Here is a 19475-nt window from a genome sequence, read left to right on the forward strand (position 1 = left end):
TGGATTTAGATTAACAATTTTGGTCTAGCGTTTTTTTCTTTCAATGTGTCTGGGCCACAGCCGAATCTTGTTTCTGTTGTCTGTTAAAGGTCCATTTCTTAAAAGCATTCTTTCAAATGTGTTGTTTTTTTATCCAAATTGGTTCTCTTACTTTGCCTCTTTATAAAAATTCCAATGAGATCCAACTTAACAAATTCATTCTAACATATTATTATCGTTAGTTCCTATTTTTGTTTTGAGTAGATCATAGTTGATAGTAGGGTTAACCATTTTAAAGATTTTATTCAAAAGTAATTTGCTTTTTGCATGAGATTGTAGTAAAGAAGATAGGACTAACAACTTTGACAAAAATCAATATAACACAACAAAAATGAAAAATAATTGTTTTGATTATCGTTGAGAAAATTGAGTTCTCAGAGCTGATTAAACCTACAAATCGAAAAACATCACATTAAAATATTTGGAATCAATAGTCTTCACATTTAAATGCATAATTTTACCATTTCCAAAATATTGACCATATATTTGCTAACAACATTTTTTTGTTCAGATGAGCTTATTGAAAAATAAAAAGATTTCCATGACATGTTGAGAGTGATTAGTATATGTACCTACAAATTCATTAATTTTGGAAATATAAATTAGTAAGCTCACACAGTCAAGAAAAAAAGTCAAATATGTGTTGAACAGTAGTTGAAAAATTAAGGCTTTTAAAGAATTTTAGCGATTAGACATTTCTTTTATAATGGCCCTTTTAATTGATGAGAAATACGAGATATTTTTAGGAAATCCTTGAAAATAAATATTTGTTTTGAATATTTTGATTAACAAAAAACCTATGTAAAAAAGTGATGTAAATGCAAACAATTAGGCAATAAATTATGGTTTCAGTTTTAGCAGATTTTCTTGGTTTACTAGATCGCACTGGTCAAAAGTGTTTCCTGATCATATCCTTTAACCCACACTCCCAAAACATTATTTGCTAGGATGCAGAGGTGACCTCGGTCCTAAAGCACGAATTATTTCTTTAATCCCTTTCTCTCTTTTCCAAACTATCTTTTGACTACTAGGACGTGGCCTGCGCCGTTATTGATGATTAAAGAGAGAGCATCAGTTTTGGGCATTGTGAATGTGCTGTCAGTCCCAGACACCTTTCATTTGACCTTTGAACAAAATTGGTGGCCTCGGTCAATCACGGAGTAGCAACCATTGGCGATGTGGAATTCGTTCCACTGAGCCACGCCTGCGATCATGGTATTCGAAATGCATTTATTTTCAAACAATAAAAGATGAACAATCATATCACTAATCAACAATTAAATAAGGAAAAACCATTTCTATGAAGATCTTTTTTTTTTTTCAAATAGTAACAGAGCATTTCGGGTTCACTGATTCAGGTGGATGTGAGTAGTCAATCAAGCTAAGCTAAGCTATTTCTAGCAGTACCCAATATTTCAATTGGCGGCGTCAAAATATTCAAAGCTGAAAATTTCAAGCTTTACTTTAACTGCGCTTAAAAATATATAATCGTTTCATTAATTATTGTATATCATTTTTCCTCAAATCGATCCATGTTTTTAATGAATCTTTGGAAAGATCGAAAAATTGTATCTTTACTTTAATCACTGGCGCTCTTGAAATAAAAATAAAAAAATTCCTTTTTTATCAAAATCAATTTAATCATCATCTTTGTGTTTTGAATAAAATCTTTAAAGTTCAAAATGGAGCTTTTTTTCTTATCGAAAATTTAATTTAAAATCGTGGTTTTATTTTATTTATTGATTTAAAATTTTGATTCTGATAGATTTTGAATCGTATCAGTGAAATTTATTATTTTTTTAAGTTTGTGTGATGTTAATGAGAACCTTAAAAAATGATTTTAGAAATAATTTTTCTTATTTTTTGCATTTTTTGGTATTGTTATTTTAGCTAGCTAAATTTTTAGTTTTGAAAAAACCCCTCCCCATGGACGGGTCCTTCGCACGGGCCTGGACCTTACTACAGACTAGAGTGTCCATTTCCCGGCCAATTTTCTATTCCCGGGAATCGGGAAATCTGGTGGCCTGTTTCCCGGGAATTCCCGGGAACCCGGGAAATATTCAAAAACATGTAAAATATATGTACTTTGATTCAAATATACATAGGTTATCGAACCTTCCGTGCATACAAGCACATAATTTGTTCAAAATGTACTCTCCATAATGTTTTTAACTTATTTTTAATTAAATAAATCAAACTGTTTTAAACAATGATAAATTAAAAACAGTCAAACGAACTATCAAATAACTCGAATATGTCAAATGAAGAAATTCATTCGTGCAAATAGGGGTAGTAAAAAAATTATTTTTATTTGTCGATAATTCCAACCTTTTTTCGTTTTTCTGCAAATTTTACATATTTGCTCTTCATATGAAAAAAAAAAATACAATGTATCCTTCATTTTGAGATTTTGAAATTCATCTGGCATTCAAAATCAGAGGAAAACAAGTGCATACATATTACTTTCGATAAAACACAATCTGTCTACCTGCGCTGCGCGAAGTGTTGTGAGTTTTTCGTTCAATGAAAACGATGTGGAAATTCATATAATCTTTTCAAACTTATCTATTTGAATAAAAAATTGCACAACATTGCATTGGCTGCAAAATGTCTACTGCCACAGGAATCGGAATATCCTCAATGAGTTTTGTATGACTACATTTTCAAAAAGAACAATAAGAATGATTTGGGAGGCTGTCAGGCTTTTCCAGAGAAATAATTTCATACATGTCGAGAATTCCCGGGAATGAAACTATGATTCCCGGGAATCGGGAATTCTCGAATTTTTCAAATTCCCGGGAATTCCCGCCCGGGAAATCCCGGGACGGACACTCTTCTACAGACCAACGATATTTTGAATATTGACTTTTTTTTGAAAAAAATAAAAAACGTTTCCTGCTTCCTTTCGTAACCCTAATCCGTTTTTGAGTATCAATCTGACACTATTGGACACTATTGGAAGAGATCCTAAATAAATTCTTGAAACCTTTAATTTTACATCATCACTTTTTATGGATGCGCCCTGAAAACCCAGGAAAAAAACTTCCTGATAAGACTTTGAGTGTCAACTTGACACTACTCGCTTTAAACCAATATATCTCTCTTGTTTCCCAACTGAATTTTACAAATCTTATAGCTTTGGAAACTTCGTAATGTAACTAAAATGTGTTTATCAGACATTGTTCATCTACAATACTTCAGTTTTCCATTATTCAAAGTCTAAGAAAAAAACCGAAAAACATGCTTCGAAAATAAGACTGTAGATGAAACCGTTCATAATTGTATAGAAATTGGAAGCTCGCGCTCTGTCATTTTGATTTTCAACTTCCATAACTTTTTCTCTGATGATATTTTTCAATCAAATTTTCTGCGTGAGATAGATCAACTATCACACTATCATATCACGAAATTTGAGATTTCTAAAAATTGTGTGGCCAGAGATACAGTGACTCTACGAAAATCGGGCTTCTTGGACTAACACCATTCAAACTGCGATATCTCAGAAATTACGCAACGCTTTTTATTGAAATTTTGCAGAGTGATTGTTGAAATATAAAGTTAACATCTCTGAAATTTTTGAATATTCTATTAATGAGATCAAAAGTTATGCGATGTACAATATTTCAAGCATGAACCTTAAAATGCGATTTCTATAAAATTTTGGACGAATGCTTCCATACGTAAATCATATTTTGTGTTTAACAATCAGTAAATCTGTTTCAATCAAAGCCAAAAACTTATATTATTGTTTTCTATGTAAGCTTATCGCTTAATATGCTATTTGGAAATCAGTTTTGATGATTTTAACGTATTCATTATTCACAAATTGACAATCTATTTCATTAATTGAACTTTATCTAGAGCAGGGGCGAGAAACCTATTGAACCAACGGGCCAGTTTTATTTAAAAACATTCTCGGCGGGCCGCGCTAATATGAATTAAAACTCGTCAATCATTTATCGAACTCTATAGATAATAACAAATAGATTTGCTAGATAAGCAAAAACTAAATCGTAATAATTAAAAATATTAAGCGATTTTTTTTTATTTCAAATCACTTATTTTAAATCTTTGAAAAAAAACTTTGTCAATTAACTTTAACTTCTTCGCAAACATTCGTTCTTCCAAATATAGACATTTTTATTTTATAATTCGTTTATTTGAAACGGCTCATACCGAAACATAGACATCATTTGCATCACATTTTTCCTTAAAAACGTACGATGCACAAACACGTTTAACGCCTTTCCATATAGGCCATTTTTATCTTAACTGGCGGTATCTACTCATTAATTTCTTTAAAAGTCTTCTGGAGCTATGTATCTATATCACAACAATAACTAAAATACTAGAGATATATATTTTTTTTTATTTTTGTGGTTCAAATTCACTGATCTAAATTTCGGTTTCCTGTACGTATTTCCAAAAAAATCCACAGTTAAAATTGGCCCTACGAAGCCCTGATTTTTTTTTCCTGCAATTCGCGAAAAACATTCTTAATATAACGTGTCAACCAAATATGCTGAAATCCTCGGAATAACAAAAATATCTCACAGATTCCCAAGCAAATTTTAGGAGAGTCTACATTCTTTATTGTTTTTTAGCATTTTTTAATAGATTTTATTAATTAAACTTTAGTGCCACTGGGAAAGGATTTCAAAGGCCTGTTGAAAAAAATATCTTCACGTTTTGAATATGAATTGTTATTTACCAAGTGAAAAGACTGAATTTGTCAACGTTAGGTATAACATCAGAGAATATTTCCACATATTTTTGGAATCAAATACAAAATTACAATACAGGGTTTTATCATGAATGCAAATTTTTTTTCCGGCACTTTTCATGCTGAGTTTTAATTCAATTGCTAACGAAATTAGCATTTTTTTCCAATTTGATAAAATAATAATGTTTTCAAAAAAAAAAATTCTGCTGAGTTAATTTATCATACAACTTTATCTTTGACAAAAATATGAAAATCATCATTATGTGCTCATAAATATTCTTCCGATTTTTTTTAATTTGCGTTTGCCGACTTTCATTTAGTTATCGATTTTGAATTTAAAAAAGCTCAAGAAAAATTAGGAAAATTTTATTTTAAATAAGAATAAACTCCAATATTTCATTTCTGACAATGATATTGCACTTATCCCTTTGAAAAACACATTGAATGTTACATTTCTGGAAAAAAGTTACCAATATGAATGATTGAGGGATAAATGCAAACAGAATCACGTAAATTACATATTTAAACGAGTCGCCGTATCAACTATTTATGGTTTATTGGCTGGTATTTTATGATATCTAACGAACTACCGCAGGCAAAAATTACGAAAATAATCCAATTCGGAAAGGCTTCGCGGGCCGCACATTGGGGTCTCGAGGGCCGTGAATTGCTCATCTCTGATCTAGATTGCTAAGTTTTTTTTTTGTTAGATATAAAATTATTATTAAAGGCTAAATAACTCACACTAGATGAAAACATGAAATTTTGTTGGCCGCAACCTAACAACCTTAGGACAAATTTTAAAAGTTTGTCACATTTGAATAGCATTTTGTTGAGCATCTTTTCATTTTAATACAGAAAACTTTTAAACTATGTTTTTAATTGTCTAAATCGGAAGGCAAAATGCTTAAGATTTAGCTCAATGATTTTGAATTATAATTCTAAATAATTAACCATATAATTATGAATGTTATTCTGAATTCAGAAGCTCATTTCTGTTTTCTAAATTTTCCCAACCTTATTTCTAAAATCTTAAAATTCAAAAATGTATATTTAAGTATGAAAATGGAATTCAAGTTATGATTGAAAGTTACAGAAGGGAAAGTCATTTATGTTTTCTATGTTTTAATACTTAATTGATTTTGGAATATTTTGGGTTCCTAAATTCAAATCAATCGATTTCAAAAAGAAATTAAAATATATTTTTTTTAAACTCCAAAAATAAACCTACTTGAATACGTACAACAGATTTTAAACCTTTCTGTTGTCTTTCATTCAATCAATTTTGCTTAGATATTTTAGTTTCAGAAACACAACGCTTTAACAAATTAAATAATATCTAAATAATAAATCTGACATCATTCAAAAAAGTTTTTGAGAATTTGATATTTAGGATTTCAACTTATTTCCCAACCTTGCCGAAGTCTACAAAACGTTTTGACTGGTGCCTCAAGAAATATGAAAGATTCATTTTGTTCATTAAATTTAGTTCAAAATTTCCATTTTTTGTTGAATTGGAACAAAAATGACAAAACGGAAACTATTATCACTTTTTCCTCCAAAGTCAAAATTACTCGCGGTCCTCGAGAAAGTCGATAACTAAATTGAAACAATTTTTTTATATCTTTGTCATGTAGTTTTGCCAGCGCATAAATTTTTTGAATGCATTTTTTTAACCTATTTTTAGTATTTATATTTAAAATAAGAGCTTATATCACTCTTAAATTGCTTGAAATTGAAAATCTATTTTTTAAATCCTTAGCATATTTAGGACTAACTATGAAAAGTTTCGTCTAAGAAACATCACGTCTGATTTTTTCCTTTATTTATGAACTAAAACTGGTTTCAATAAGGGGGGTGGCTTAAAAAAAATTACTGCATATCGTATAAGAAATGAATTTGTTCTATATTTTTTAGAACAACCATTAATCAAAACATTTTTATTTATCAGCTTCAAAATTTTGAAGAAATTTGAGCGACTCAATACGCCTGATCATGCAAGAATTTGCTAAAGCAAAACAAAACCTAATTAAATCATTGTTTTATGCAAAACAAGTGCTTTTCAGCATCAAACAAGTTTTATTAAAAATCACTAAATAAGAAAGTAAAATTTTGACCCTTCGCACTGGTCGGTAGATTGATGAGAGAAATTTGACGTTTGAAAGATTTTTTTCTTTTTTTATTCAGTCTTCCTCCCCCAGACTTTGACGAACGCATCAGTTGGTGCGTACAAAAAGATCGGCTTAGGAAGACATAATACATAGAAGATCTCCAAGCAAACGACAGGTTGCAACACATCGTCTCAATTTCAGGGGCTGCAAGGAAAAACGACGTCAAATCACTTCGTTCCAAATTCATAGATCTCTCCTATATCAAGAACGAAATTCTTCTGATCATTTGTATTTTTTTTGTATTATCCTTGAAAGGCAAACCATCGATTTCGTATTAAGGTTCAATTTTTCTTCGAATGAAATTTTCCGACGGAATCTACATTTGTCTTTTTCAGTGCCTCACCCCTATTTTAATTTCTTTCTTTGAAGTAACGTGAAGAAATAACTTCTAGATTTTCAACAGAGCTTCTTCCTTCCATGGAATTATAAAAAAAAACGAATCCATTTCTAGCACCTCAATCTGCGTATTTTCACTTCAAAAGTTCTCCATCTATTCTCCAGGTAAAACACAAGTAACAAATAGCGGGAATTTTGGCATTTAGGTAACTTTTCTCACACCAACACAGATTGACAAAAATATGGGCTTTATAGACTTTGCTTGCAACAGCGAGCCTTTTAGATGTGGGAATAGCATTCGGAAAACCCGCAACCTTGAGGTCTTTTTTTCGATTGAAAAAAGTTTAAATGTTGATGTGTTGAGACTTCGCAATATTTCTCGTATTTATACCACGATTTGTTCTCTACTGCTGGACTACTTCGATGAATGTAGCAGCAAAAATGATATTTTTGATGAATTTTCACCAATGTTAATTTTGTGTTCCATGTTTGGTAATGTGTTTACGATTTGTGTAGAAAGCTGTTTGTCAAAAGCTCTTCAACATATTTTTTATAACTGTTTATCTTCACTGTTTATCCTTAATGTTGTTATCCAACTATATAAATACATAACTCTAAATTCAAGGTGTGCTTCTTTGATGCCTATCACTATATCTTCTATAACTTCCCATGTGATTTCTTTTAAGTAAAAAAATACTTTGAAGCAAGATTGAAACTATCTGCCTTAAGTCGACGCCCCTGGCCTTCGCACTTGGCAGGTGGGCATTGGGGTGAAAGTTCAAAGGTGGGAGCGCAAAAGCATTAAGCGGGAAATCGGCCACTGTACTAGCTACTAGCAAGGTGTGTTGTCAGCCTCCTTTAGTTCAGTTCAGACTTGGATTCCAACTCCAAATGGAACTGAAAGCAATCGCACATTAAGTGCGGTACTAGCTACAAGGTAGCCGGAAAGAAAATGGGGAAACAACAATTGTAGCAGCACGGATACAGATTTTCTTTTATGAAGATGAACGACTTTACAGCAAGATGTATTTCTTTCTGTTAGTTCGACTAGATAGAAAGCAGCAGTAGAACACGTATTTTACTTCTCGAGAGTTCGGGCCATTTGTTTTCATGACTAATGTCAGGATTTAATGGTCTCTCTGTTCTGCTACTTCATGAGGGGAGAAAAGCAGATGAGTGAAATGTGGACCTACATTTCATCTGGCTCTCACTCATAAGCTCATGTCACAATTTATCTAAAATAACATTCTTTAAAAACTTGAGAACATAAAAAGTTGCTAAAGGTTAAAGGTTTTTAGAAAAAAATCAAAAATAACAATTACTGTATAGTTTTTCCAGTTCTTCCACAAGCGAAAAAGCTTTTCATTTTCTAAATGGTTGAATGAGAAGCTCTTCCACTCACTTTCAAGCAGTTTGATTGTTTCTATGCCATTTCCATCGATCGATTCCGAACACTTTCGTAGAAAACTACTTTGCTCTGACAAATTGACATCCTTTGCCGAGTTTTCCCCGGCGAGTCCAAGATAAGACGACACTGGAAGAAAGCCCCAAGAAGAACCGGAATGCAACACCTGAGCCCCGGGATTGCGGGACCAACCCAAATCAGCCACGGGTGGATGGGAAATTGTGCATCGAATTGGACTCCTAGAAGTGATGCGATCCCGGTGCAGAGCAAAGCAGCTGGTACCAGGTGGTGGAGCGAGGGTTTGAAAATAGTTTTGCAAGTTACTTCCACAAGTTGGGTTTGTGCTGCCTCCATCTTGCTAATGGTTTGGAGCATAAAGGAGTCGGCAACCATAAAACACATGCAAAATTTTCTGATTCAAAATGTATAAAATTTTGAAAATGTACAAAGTTATCAGAGAATGTCAAAAATATCATCAATGTCAAAGATGGCTGGAATGGCAAAACGGTAAAACAGCAAAAATGTCAAAAATGTCAAAAATGTCAAAAATGTCAAAAATGTCAAAAATGTCAAAAATGTCAAAAATGTCAAAAATGTCAAAAATGTCAAAAATGTCAAAAATGTCAAAAATGTCAAAAATGTCAAAAATGTCAAAAATGTCAAAAATGTCAAAAATGTCAAAAATGTCAAAAATGTCAAAAATGTCAAAAATGTCAAAAATGTCAAAAATGTCAAAAATGTCAAAAATGTCAAAAATGTCAAAAATGTCAAAAATGTCAAAAATGTCAAAAATGTCAAAAATGTCAAAAATGTCAAAAATGTCAAAAATGTCAAAAATGTCAAAAATGTCAAAAATGTCAAAAATGTCAAAAATGTCAAAAATGTCAAAAATGTCAAAAATGTCAAAAATGTCAAAAATGTCAAAAATGTCAAAAATGTCAAAAATGTCAAAAATGTCAAAAATGTCAAAAATGTCAAAAATGTCAAAAATGTCAAAAATGTCAAAAATGTCAAAAATGTCAAAAATGTCAAAAATGTCAAAAATGTCAAAAATGTCAAAAATGTCAAAAATGTCAAAAATGTCAAAAATGTCAAAAATGTCAAAAATGTCAAAAATGTCAAAAATGTCAAAAATGTCAAAAATGTCGAAAATGTCAAAAATGTCGAAAATGTCGAAAATGTCAAAAATGTCAAAAATGTCAAAAATGTCAAAAATGTCAAAAATGTCAAAAATGTCAAAAATGTCAAAAATGTCAAAAATGTCAAAAATGTCAAAAATGTCAAAAATGTCAAAAATGTCAAAAATGTCAAAAATGTCAAAAATGTCAAAAATGTCAAAAATGTCAAAAATGTCAAAAATGTCAAAAATGTCAAAAATGTCAAAAATGTCAAAAATGTCAAAAATGTCAAAAATGTCAAAAATGTCAAAAATGTCAAAAATGTCAAAAATGTCAAAAATGTCAAAAATGTCAAAAATGTCAAAAATGTCAAAAATGTAAAAAATGTTAACAAATGTAAAAAATGTCAAAAATGTCAAAAATGTCAAAAATGTCAAAAATGTCAAAAATGTCAAAATTGTCAAAAATGTCAAAAATGTCAAAAATGTCAAAAATGTCAAAAATGTCAAAAATGTCAAAAATGTCAAAAATGTCAAAAATGTCAAAATTGTCAAAAATGTCAAAAATATCAAAAATGTCAAAAATGTCAAAAATGTCAAAAATGTCAAAAATGTCAAAAATGTCAAAAATGTCAAAAATGTCAAAAATGTCAAAAATGTCAAAAATGTCAAAAATGTCAAAAATGTCAAAAATGTCAAAAATGTCAAAAATGTCAAAAATGTCAAAAATGTCAAAAATGTCAAAAATGTCAAAAATGTCAAAAATGTCAAAAATGTCAAAAATGTCAAAAATGTCAAAAATGTCAAAAATGTCAAAAATGTCAAAAATGTCAAAAATGTCAAAAATGTCAAAAATGTCAAAAATGTCAAAAATGTCAAAAATGTCAAAAATGTCAAAAATGTCAAAAATGTCAAAAATGTCAAAAATGTCAAAAATGTCAAAAATGTCAAAAATGTCAAAAATGTCAAAAATGTCAAAAATGTCAAAAATGTCAAAAATGTCAAAAATGTCAAAAATGTCAAAAATGTCAAAAATGTCAAAAATGTCAAAAATGTCAAAAATGTCAAAAATGTCAAAAATGTCAAAAATGTCAAAAATGTCAAAAATGTCAAAAATGTCAAAAATGTCAAAAATGTCAAAAATGTCAAAAATGTCAAAAATGTCAAAAATGTCAAAAATGTCAAAAATGTCAAAAATGTCAAAAATGTCGAAAATGTCAAAAATGTCGAAAATGTCGAAAATGTCAAAAATGTCAAAAATGTCAAAAATGTCAAAAATGTCAAAAATGTCAAAAATGTCAAAAATGTCAAAAATGTCAAAAATGTCAAAAATGTCAAAAATGTCAAAAATGTCAAAAATGTCAAAAATGTCAAAAATGTCAAAAATGTCAAAAATGTCAAAAATGTCAAAAATGTCAAAAATGTCAAAAATGTCAAAAATGTCAAAAATGTCAAAAATGTCAAAAATGTCAAAAATGTCAAAAATGTCAAAAATGTCAAAAATGTCAAAAATGTCAAAAATGTAAAAAATGTTAACAAATGTAAAAAATGTCAAAAATGTCAAAAATGTCAAAAATGTCAAAAATGTCAAAATTGTCAAAAATGTCAAAAATGTCAAAAATGTCAAAAATGTCAAAAATGTCAAAAATGTCAAAAATGTCAAAAATGTCAAAAATGTCAAAATTGTCAAAAATGTCAAAAATATCAAAAATGTCAAAAATGTCAAAAATGTCAAAAATGTCAAAAATGTCAAAAATGTCAAAAATGTCAAAAATGTCAAAAATGTCAAAAATGTCAAAAATGTCAAAAATGTCAAAAATGTCAAAAATGTCAAAAATGTCAAAAATGTCAAAAATGTCAAAAATGTCAAAAATGTCAAAAATGTCAAAAATGTCAAAAATGTCAAAAATGTCAAAAATGTCAAAAATGTCAAAAATGTCAAAAATGTCAAAAATGTCAAAAATGTCAAAAATGTCAAAAATGTCAAAAATGTCAAAAATGTCAAAAATGTCAAAAATGTCAAAAATGTCAAAAATGTCAAAAATGTCAAAAATGTCAAAAATGTCAAAAATGTCAAAAATGTCAAAAATGTCAAAAATGTCAAAAATGTCAAAAATGTCAAAAATGTCAAAAATGTCAAAAATGTCAAAAATGTCAAAAATGTCAAAAATGTCAAAAATGTCAAAAATGTCAAAAATGTCAAAAATGTCAAAAATGTCAAAAATGTCAAAAATGTCAAAAATGTCAAAAATGTCAAAAATGTCAAAAATGTCAAAAATGTCAAAAATGTCAAAAATGTCAAAAATGTCAAAAATGTCAAAAATGTCAAAATGTCAAAAATGTCAAAAATGTCAAAAATGTCAAAAATGTCAAAAATGTCAAAAATGTCAAAAATGTCAAAAATGTCAAAAATGTCAAAAATGTCAAAAATGTCAAAAATGTCAAAAATGTCAAAAATGTCAAAAATGTCAAAAATGTCAAAAATGTCAAAAATGTCAAAAATGTCAAAAATGTCAAAAATGTCAAAAATGTCAAAAATGTCAAAAATGTCAAAAATGTCAAAAATGTCAAAAATGTCAAAAATGTCAAAAATGTCAAAAATGTCAAAAATGTCAAAAATGTCAAAAATGTCAAAAATGTCAAAAATGTCAAAAATGTCAAAAATGTCAAAAATGTCAAAAATGTCAAAAATGTCAAAAATGTCAAAAATGTCAAAAATGTCAAAAATGTCAAAAATGTCAAAAATGTCAAAAATGTCAAAAATGTCAAAAATGTCAAAAATGTCAAAAATGTCAAAAATGTCAAAAATGTCAAAAATGTCAAAAATGTCAAAAATGTCAAAAATGTCAAAAATGTCAAAAATGTCAAAAATGTCAAAAATGTCAAAAATGTCAAAAATGTCAAAAATGTCAAAAATGTCAAAAATGTCAAAAATGTCAAAAATGTCAAAAATGTCAAAAATGTCAAAAATGTCAAAAATGTCAAAAATGTCAAAAATGTCAAAAATGTCAAAAATGTCAAAAATGTCAAAAATGTCAAAAATGTCAAAAATGTCAAAAATGTCAAAAATGTCAAAAATGTCAAAAATGTCAAAAATGTCAAAAATGTCAAAAATGTCAAAAATGTCAAAAATGTCAAAAATGTCAAAAATGTCAAAAATGTCAAAAATGTCAAAAATGTCAAAAATGTCAAAAATGTCAAAAATGTCAAAAATGTCAAAAATGTCAAAAATGTCAAAAATGTCAAAAATGTCAAAAATGTCAAAAATGTCAAAAATGTCAAAAATGTCAAAAATGTCAAAAATGTCAAAAATGTCAAAAATGTCAAAAATGTCAAAAATGTCAAAAATGTCAAAAATGTCAAAAATGTCAAAAATGTCAAAAATGTCAAAAATGTCAAAAATGTCAAAAATGTCAAAAATGTCGAAAATGTCAAAAATGTCGAAAATGTCGAAAATGTCAAAAATGTCAAAAATGTCAAAAATGTCAAAAATGTCAAAAATGTCAAAAATGTCAAAAATGTCAAAAATGTCAAAAATGTCAAAAATGTCAAAAATGTCAAAAATGTCAAAAATGTCAAAAATGTCAAAAATGTCAAAAATGTCAAAAATGTCAAAAATGTCAAAAATGTCAAAAATGTCAAAAATGTCAAAAATGTCAAAAATGTCAAAAATGTCAAAAATGTCAAAAATGTCAAAAATGTCAAAAATGTCAAAAATGTCAAAAATGTCAAAAATGTCAAAAATGTCAAAAATGTCAAAAATGTCAAAAATGTCAAAAATGTCAAAAATGTAAAAAATGTTAACAAATGTAAAAAATGTCAAAAATGTCAAAAATGTCAAAAATGTCAAAAATGTCAAAAATGTCAAAATTGTCAAAAATGTCAAAAATGTCAAAAATGTCAAAAATGTCAAAAATGTCAAAAATGTCAAAAATGTCAAAAATGTCAAAAATGTCAAAATTGTCAAAAATGTCAAAAATATCAAAAATGTCAAAAATGTCAAAAATGTCAAAAATGTCAAAAATGTCAAAAATGTCAAAAATGTCAAAAATGTCAAAAATGTCAAAAATGTCAAAAATGTCAAAAATGTCAAAAATGTCAAAAATGTCAAAAATGTCAAAAATGTCAAAAATGTCAAAAATGTCAAAAATGTCAAAAATGTCAAAAATGTCAAAAATGTCAAAAATGTCAAAAATGTCAAAAATGTCAAAAATGTCAAAAATGTCAAAAATGTCAAAAATGTCAAAAATGTCAAAAATGTCAAAAATGTCAAAAATGTCAAAAATGTCAAAAATGTCAAAAATGTCAAAAATGTCAAAAATGTCAAAAATGTCAAAAATGTCAAAAATGTCAAAAATGTCAAAAATGTCAAAAATGTCAAAAATGTCAAAAATGTCAAAAATGTCAAAAATGTCAAAAATGTAAAAAATGTAAAAAATGTCAAAAATGTCAAAATTGTCAAAAATGTCAAAAATGTCAAAAATGTCAAAAATGTCAAAAATGTCAAAAATGTCAAAAATGTCAAAAATGTCAAAAATGTCAAAAATGTCAAAAATGTCAAAAATGTCAAAAATTTCAAAAATGTCAAAAATGTAAAAAATGTCAAAAATGTCAAAATTGTCAAAAATGTCAAAAATGTCAAAAATGTCAAAAATGTCAAAAATGTCAAAAATGTCAAAATTGTCAAAAATGTCAAAAATGTCAAAAATATCAAAAATGTCAAAAATGTCAAAAATGTCAAAAATGTCAAAAATGTCAAAAATGTCAAAAATGTCAAAAATGTCAAAAATGTCAAAAATGTCAAAAATGTCAAAAATGTCAAAAATGTCAAAAATGTCAAAAATGTCAAAAATGTCAAAAATGTCAAAAATGTCAAAAATGTCAAAAATGTCAAAAATGTCAAAATTGTCAAAAATGTCAAAAATATCAAAAATGTCAAAAATGTCAAAAATGTCAAAAATGTCAAAAATGTCAAAAATGTCAAAATTGTCAAAAATGTCAAAAATGTCAAAAATGTCAAAATTGTCAAAAATGTCAAAAATGTCAAAAATATCAAAAATGTCAAAAATGTCAAAAATGTCAAAAATGTCAAAAATGTCAAAAAAAGTTTCAAAAATGACAAAGAGAACAAAAGTTTCGAAAATGTTAAAAATCTTGAAAAAAAATTTATTGTATATAAATGGAACTGTTTTTTGTTTGTCAAATGGTTCGACTCTTCCATTGCCAATTATAGGAATTTGTTTCACGTACTCAAAAGGTTGCCGACCCCTGCTGGAGGGGGATCCAATCAGAGGAGAAAAAACTCTCCTACAAATGATCTAAATTTGAAGGATCCCAGCATCGCTTGAGGGAAATTTTTCCATTTTAACTGTGGGTTGTCAGAACTTTTTCATCTTCGCTAAGCCAAACCAAAGACTGAAGTATAAATATCTAAGTAATCTAATAATTATTATAACGATGTCAATCGGTTCAAGACAGTAAGTTCTATAAACATTGAAAATTCAAATTTTTAAGTTATTCTTACATAGCTTAACTTTTTGAAATCACCCATAGTCAAATTTAAAACTTCAATTCACTCGACCCCATTTTCCCTGAAGATAACTTTTTTCTTACCCGAAAAACAGCAAACAAAAATTTCTCCCAAATGTAGCTGTAACTAACATGCAGGCAGTCAGGTGGGTGGTGATAGCTCGAATCCCTAAAAAAGTTTGTCTCGAAGGCTGTTTTTCCCCCGTCGTCGTAGTTATAATTCCTCGTTCGAGCAAAAAACTTTTTACCGTTGATTCTGTTTTTACCACGGCAAGGGATTTTGACGAGGGATACTTTTGCTGGCCCAATACTTTTGCTTGCTGGAGGATACTTGAGCTTCGGGATGGAACTATAAATGGCATTTTTTCGAGTGGAAACGAAAAAGAAAACTTCTAGCTCACTGACTGAACAATTGCATTCTTTCGAAACCTTACTGGAGTAGGATTTGTTTTGTATCGGTGGGCTTAAGGGTTCAACAGAGTTATGGTTGAAAAAATAGCCATTTTTTTAATTCATCTTTTGGCACAGATTTTTTGAATAAGAGATTTGAAGCAAATAAAACTTCTAAAGAAAATAAAATCCTTAAAATTTCAGCCATTCAAAGTCAAAATTTTAAGTAATACTTAGCTCAACTATCCGGCGCCAATATTCGGTACATCTCTATCCAAAATCCAATTTGAACCAGAATTTCAAAAAAATATTTTTGGTTTCTTTTTCCAAATGATTATTCGAACTGCAAATAAAGAATCCTGAACTGGATACAGAATACTAGATTTGAAAACAGAAGTACAACTTTGATTTTGGTAATACGGAACCAAAATTTCTAAAATTAATTTGACCTCATTTCCAAATAATATTCAAAACTGCGATTCTAAAGGGCGAACACGATATTATTGCGACACCGAAAATGTCATGCCAATTTTCTTATAATGTTTAGAATCAAACCAAAGTTTTAGGGTAGTTTTATACATATATTTGCTTCAAAAATCAAAACAAAAGTTAATCGATTGAGCCTTAAGTGTAAAATTGGTTGCATTTTCGATTGATGCCCTCCATCAAAGTCTTAACAGTGTCATTCGGTACCAGTTTCTCAGTCTTTTATCCATTTTCTAAACATGTCCTTCTCGTCTTTGACTGTCTCCTTGCTCTTCCGAAGTTTCCGCTTTATATTGCCCAGTACTGCTCCACCGGGCACAGCTCCGGACAGTTGTTCATGTCCTTTGTAGCAAAATGGACAGAATTTACCTCATACCACACCAGAACATGTTTGGAATATTGACATGATGCCAAATCTCGTCAAAATAGCGAAGCTTCGTCGTGCTGCTGAAGAACGGCAAAAGACACTTCTCGAGGCACTCAGATTTGTAGATCTCGCCATTTACTGTGCCCTTTGTCACGGAAGGCTCACTTCTCAGTCCGCAAGAGCAGATGGCCTGCCAAACGAAATGTTTGGAGGCGAACTTCGACATTTTCTTCTTCTTAAATTTGTCAACCACATCGAACTTGCGAAACTTACCGGTGAAAAACTTCAACCCCGGAATTTACTTGAAATCGGTTTTTCTATACGTTTCGTCGTCCATCACACAGCAGCCATATTTTGTCAGCATCTTCTCGTAGAGCTTTAGCGGCCGATTGTTGCCGCTCATCGCGATTTGGGAAGTTCTGTACCTTGTATGTATGTAGCCCAACTCCCCAGCAAACATGAAATCGCATTAAAAATGATAACTCAAGTCATTAAAAATGTTACTGCGAATCGTAATTCCAACTAACGCAAGTGAAAGGTCGTAAAAAGCGTTACTCAAACTCGGATGAAATGGTTGGAATCGGATATGTTTTAATGTTTTATTTATTATATTAATAGCTGACCCGGTGTGCTTTGCTACACCTTTCAGAATAAAAAGATTTTCTGAAATCATTCAAATTTTTATTGTTTTTGGTATTATTTAAAATCAAATTATGACGAAATTAATAAGCAACCACTATAAAATGAGAGCTTCAGCTGGAGTTTCAAATTGCAACACAAACCATAACTTATATTCTGAATCTTGATTTTTTTTTTTTTTTTTTTTTGTTTAAAAATTCAGTTTTATTTGTCAATTTATCTTACAAAATTTGTCTCTTCTAATTTTATCACTCATCAACATCTAGATGGAAATTTAGTTCAGCTATATCGATTCTACCGTTACATTTATCAACGAAGCAGATATATTTTATTAACAATTTCAGAATTTCCATTCTACGCCTTTCGTTTATTCCTGCTAAAACAGGTCTCAACAGGTCTTCGAAAACGAGCCGCCTCCATCCTCCCAAGATGACTGCTATTCTCTGCTGAAGAACCGTCCAAGCCGGTTCGACTCGAGTACATGTGCAGAACTTGTGGGTTAGAGATTCCGTTTCGCCATTATCACAAAATGTGCAATTTTCGTCGTTAGCTCGCCGCATCACGAAAAGCAGTTTCCGATGAGGTGTCTTCTCGTTCACGAAAAGGTAGAGTTCGGATTTTTGCGCCGACGTCAGTCGCCTCGATGCAATATTACGCCACGCACGTGGCCAGTCGTTCGCCGGACTGTTTCGTTCCACCCTTGGCAATTCGGTTTGCAATATGAAATGCTGGTGGATTTGATCGGCGGAGGGGTTTTGTTGGATTTGGTGAGGTATTTGGGATATGTTTGAAAGGATAAGTTTTAGGTCGGGAAGATCTATTGAAATTGCTGGGCGGGAATTTGCTTGGACAAGAAAGGAGTTATAAAAAGGAAGGGAAACGATCTCTTTTAGATGACGAGAAATTGCGAGCGACTTACATTTTAGCGCCGGTAGTTGCAGCTTCAGTCCTCCGTTTTCCCTGCTGCGAGCAAGCTGCATCATTGGAACGCGGGCAACCATTCCTCTCCAAAGAAACGTTCCCATCGTCGAGGTGATTTGCGCCGTGTGTACGCAGAACGGCGGTAGAATGGATGCGAGATACCAAATCCTTGATGTGGCGAAGGTATTTAGCATGGTAACCCGTTGATGCAGCGTCAACGTTCGGAGAGACTGCAGCCACATAAGCTGCGAGAATTTTCCCACTTGCGCATTCCAGTTTAGTGTTGTCATAAGACGTATTGAGTTCGCGAACACAACACCCAGAATTTTGACTGTGTTGACTGTTTGCAGCCATTGGGTGTTAATAGTGCTGCCTTCGCAAAACCCAACGTCGATGGCAACCGTCTTCAGCACATTCAATTTTGCTCCGGCAGCCCTCTCGAAGCGAAGAAACAGCCCATTCATCTGATCGATTTGCCTCGTAGAGGTGACAATCACACTGATGTCGTCCGCATACGCTACCAGCAGATCATTGGCGCACACGCGTTCCAGTCTGTACACGAGAGGATGTAGGTACAGCACGAAAAGGTGCATGGACAACGGGTCCCCTTGCCGGACCGATCGTTGGATCTCGAACGGCCGAGAAAGACGACCGTTTATTAGTAGCCGCGAGGTGGACCGGCTGGCAATGAGCGAGAGAAGAACGATGAGGTCCTCGTTGATGCCGAGCGACCGCATGGTCCCGAAGAGAAAAGAGTGCCGGACCCGATCGAAAGCATGATCGAGATCGAAGCTGATCAGCTTCCCGGCGCGATGGTGGTGGCGGAGGCTGGCGATTCGGTCCTTCAGAGCGAGAGTGGCTTGAAAAATATTTTGCTCTGAGTTGGAGCATTTCTGTCCGTCACTTAGAATGCGATGCTCTTTCATCACGCTCTCCAGCCTGGACTTAAGGATGCGTGAGAAGAGCTTGCGAGATCGGGCGGTACGATCGCGCCGTGTTATCTCCACCTCTCTTTTTGACCAGCACGATGATCCCTTCGACAAATGCAGAGGGAAGATTTCCTCTGAGGGCCTCATTAAGCAGCAGATTCAGTTCACGGTGGATGACATCGAACATGCGGTGGTAAAACTCTCTTGGAATACCATCGCAACCGGGGGACTTACGTGGAGCACTTGATGATATTGCCGACCAGATTTCGGCCGTCGTGATTTCTCTCGTGCAGGCTTCGTTCGATGGGTCGTTAGGTGGGACGACATTTTCGCAGGCAAAGCTGTTTTCGTCCTCTGCTGCTTCCTCTTCTGCATAGAGAGTCGAGAAATAATCGATCATGTGCGCCTCGATCGCATGCGGCT

At 31.4% G+C, this 19475-nt stretch overlaps 1 protein-coding gene across 1 annotated transcript; it reads right to left on the reverse strand.

The window, feature by feature from the left end:
- Positions 1–8137: 8137 nt before the first annotated feature.
- LOC129760127 (uncharacterized) lies at positions 8138–19049 on the reverse strand. Its single transcript, XM_055757711.1, has 4 exons — positions 18122–19049; positions 17658–18046; positions 8672–9032; positions 8138–8199 (listed from the first exon to the last, which is right to left on the reverse strand). Exons 1-4 carry the CDS (start codon positions 19047–19049, stop codon positions 8138–8140), a joined length of 1740 nt encoding a protein of 579 aa, XP_055613686.1.
- Positions 19050–19475: the final 426 nt, after the last annotated feature.

The sequence above is a fragment of the Uranotaenia lowii genome, unplaced genomic scaffold, assembly GCF_029784155.1.
Source record: "Uranotaenia lowii strain MFRU-FL unplaced genomic scaffold, ASM2978415v1 HiC_scaffold_46, whole genome shotgun sequence".
NCBI classification, from domain to species: domain Eukaryota; kingdom Metazoa; phylum Arthropoda; class Insecta; order Diptera; family Culicidae; genus Uranotaenia; species Uranotaenia lowii.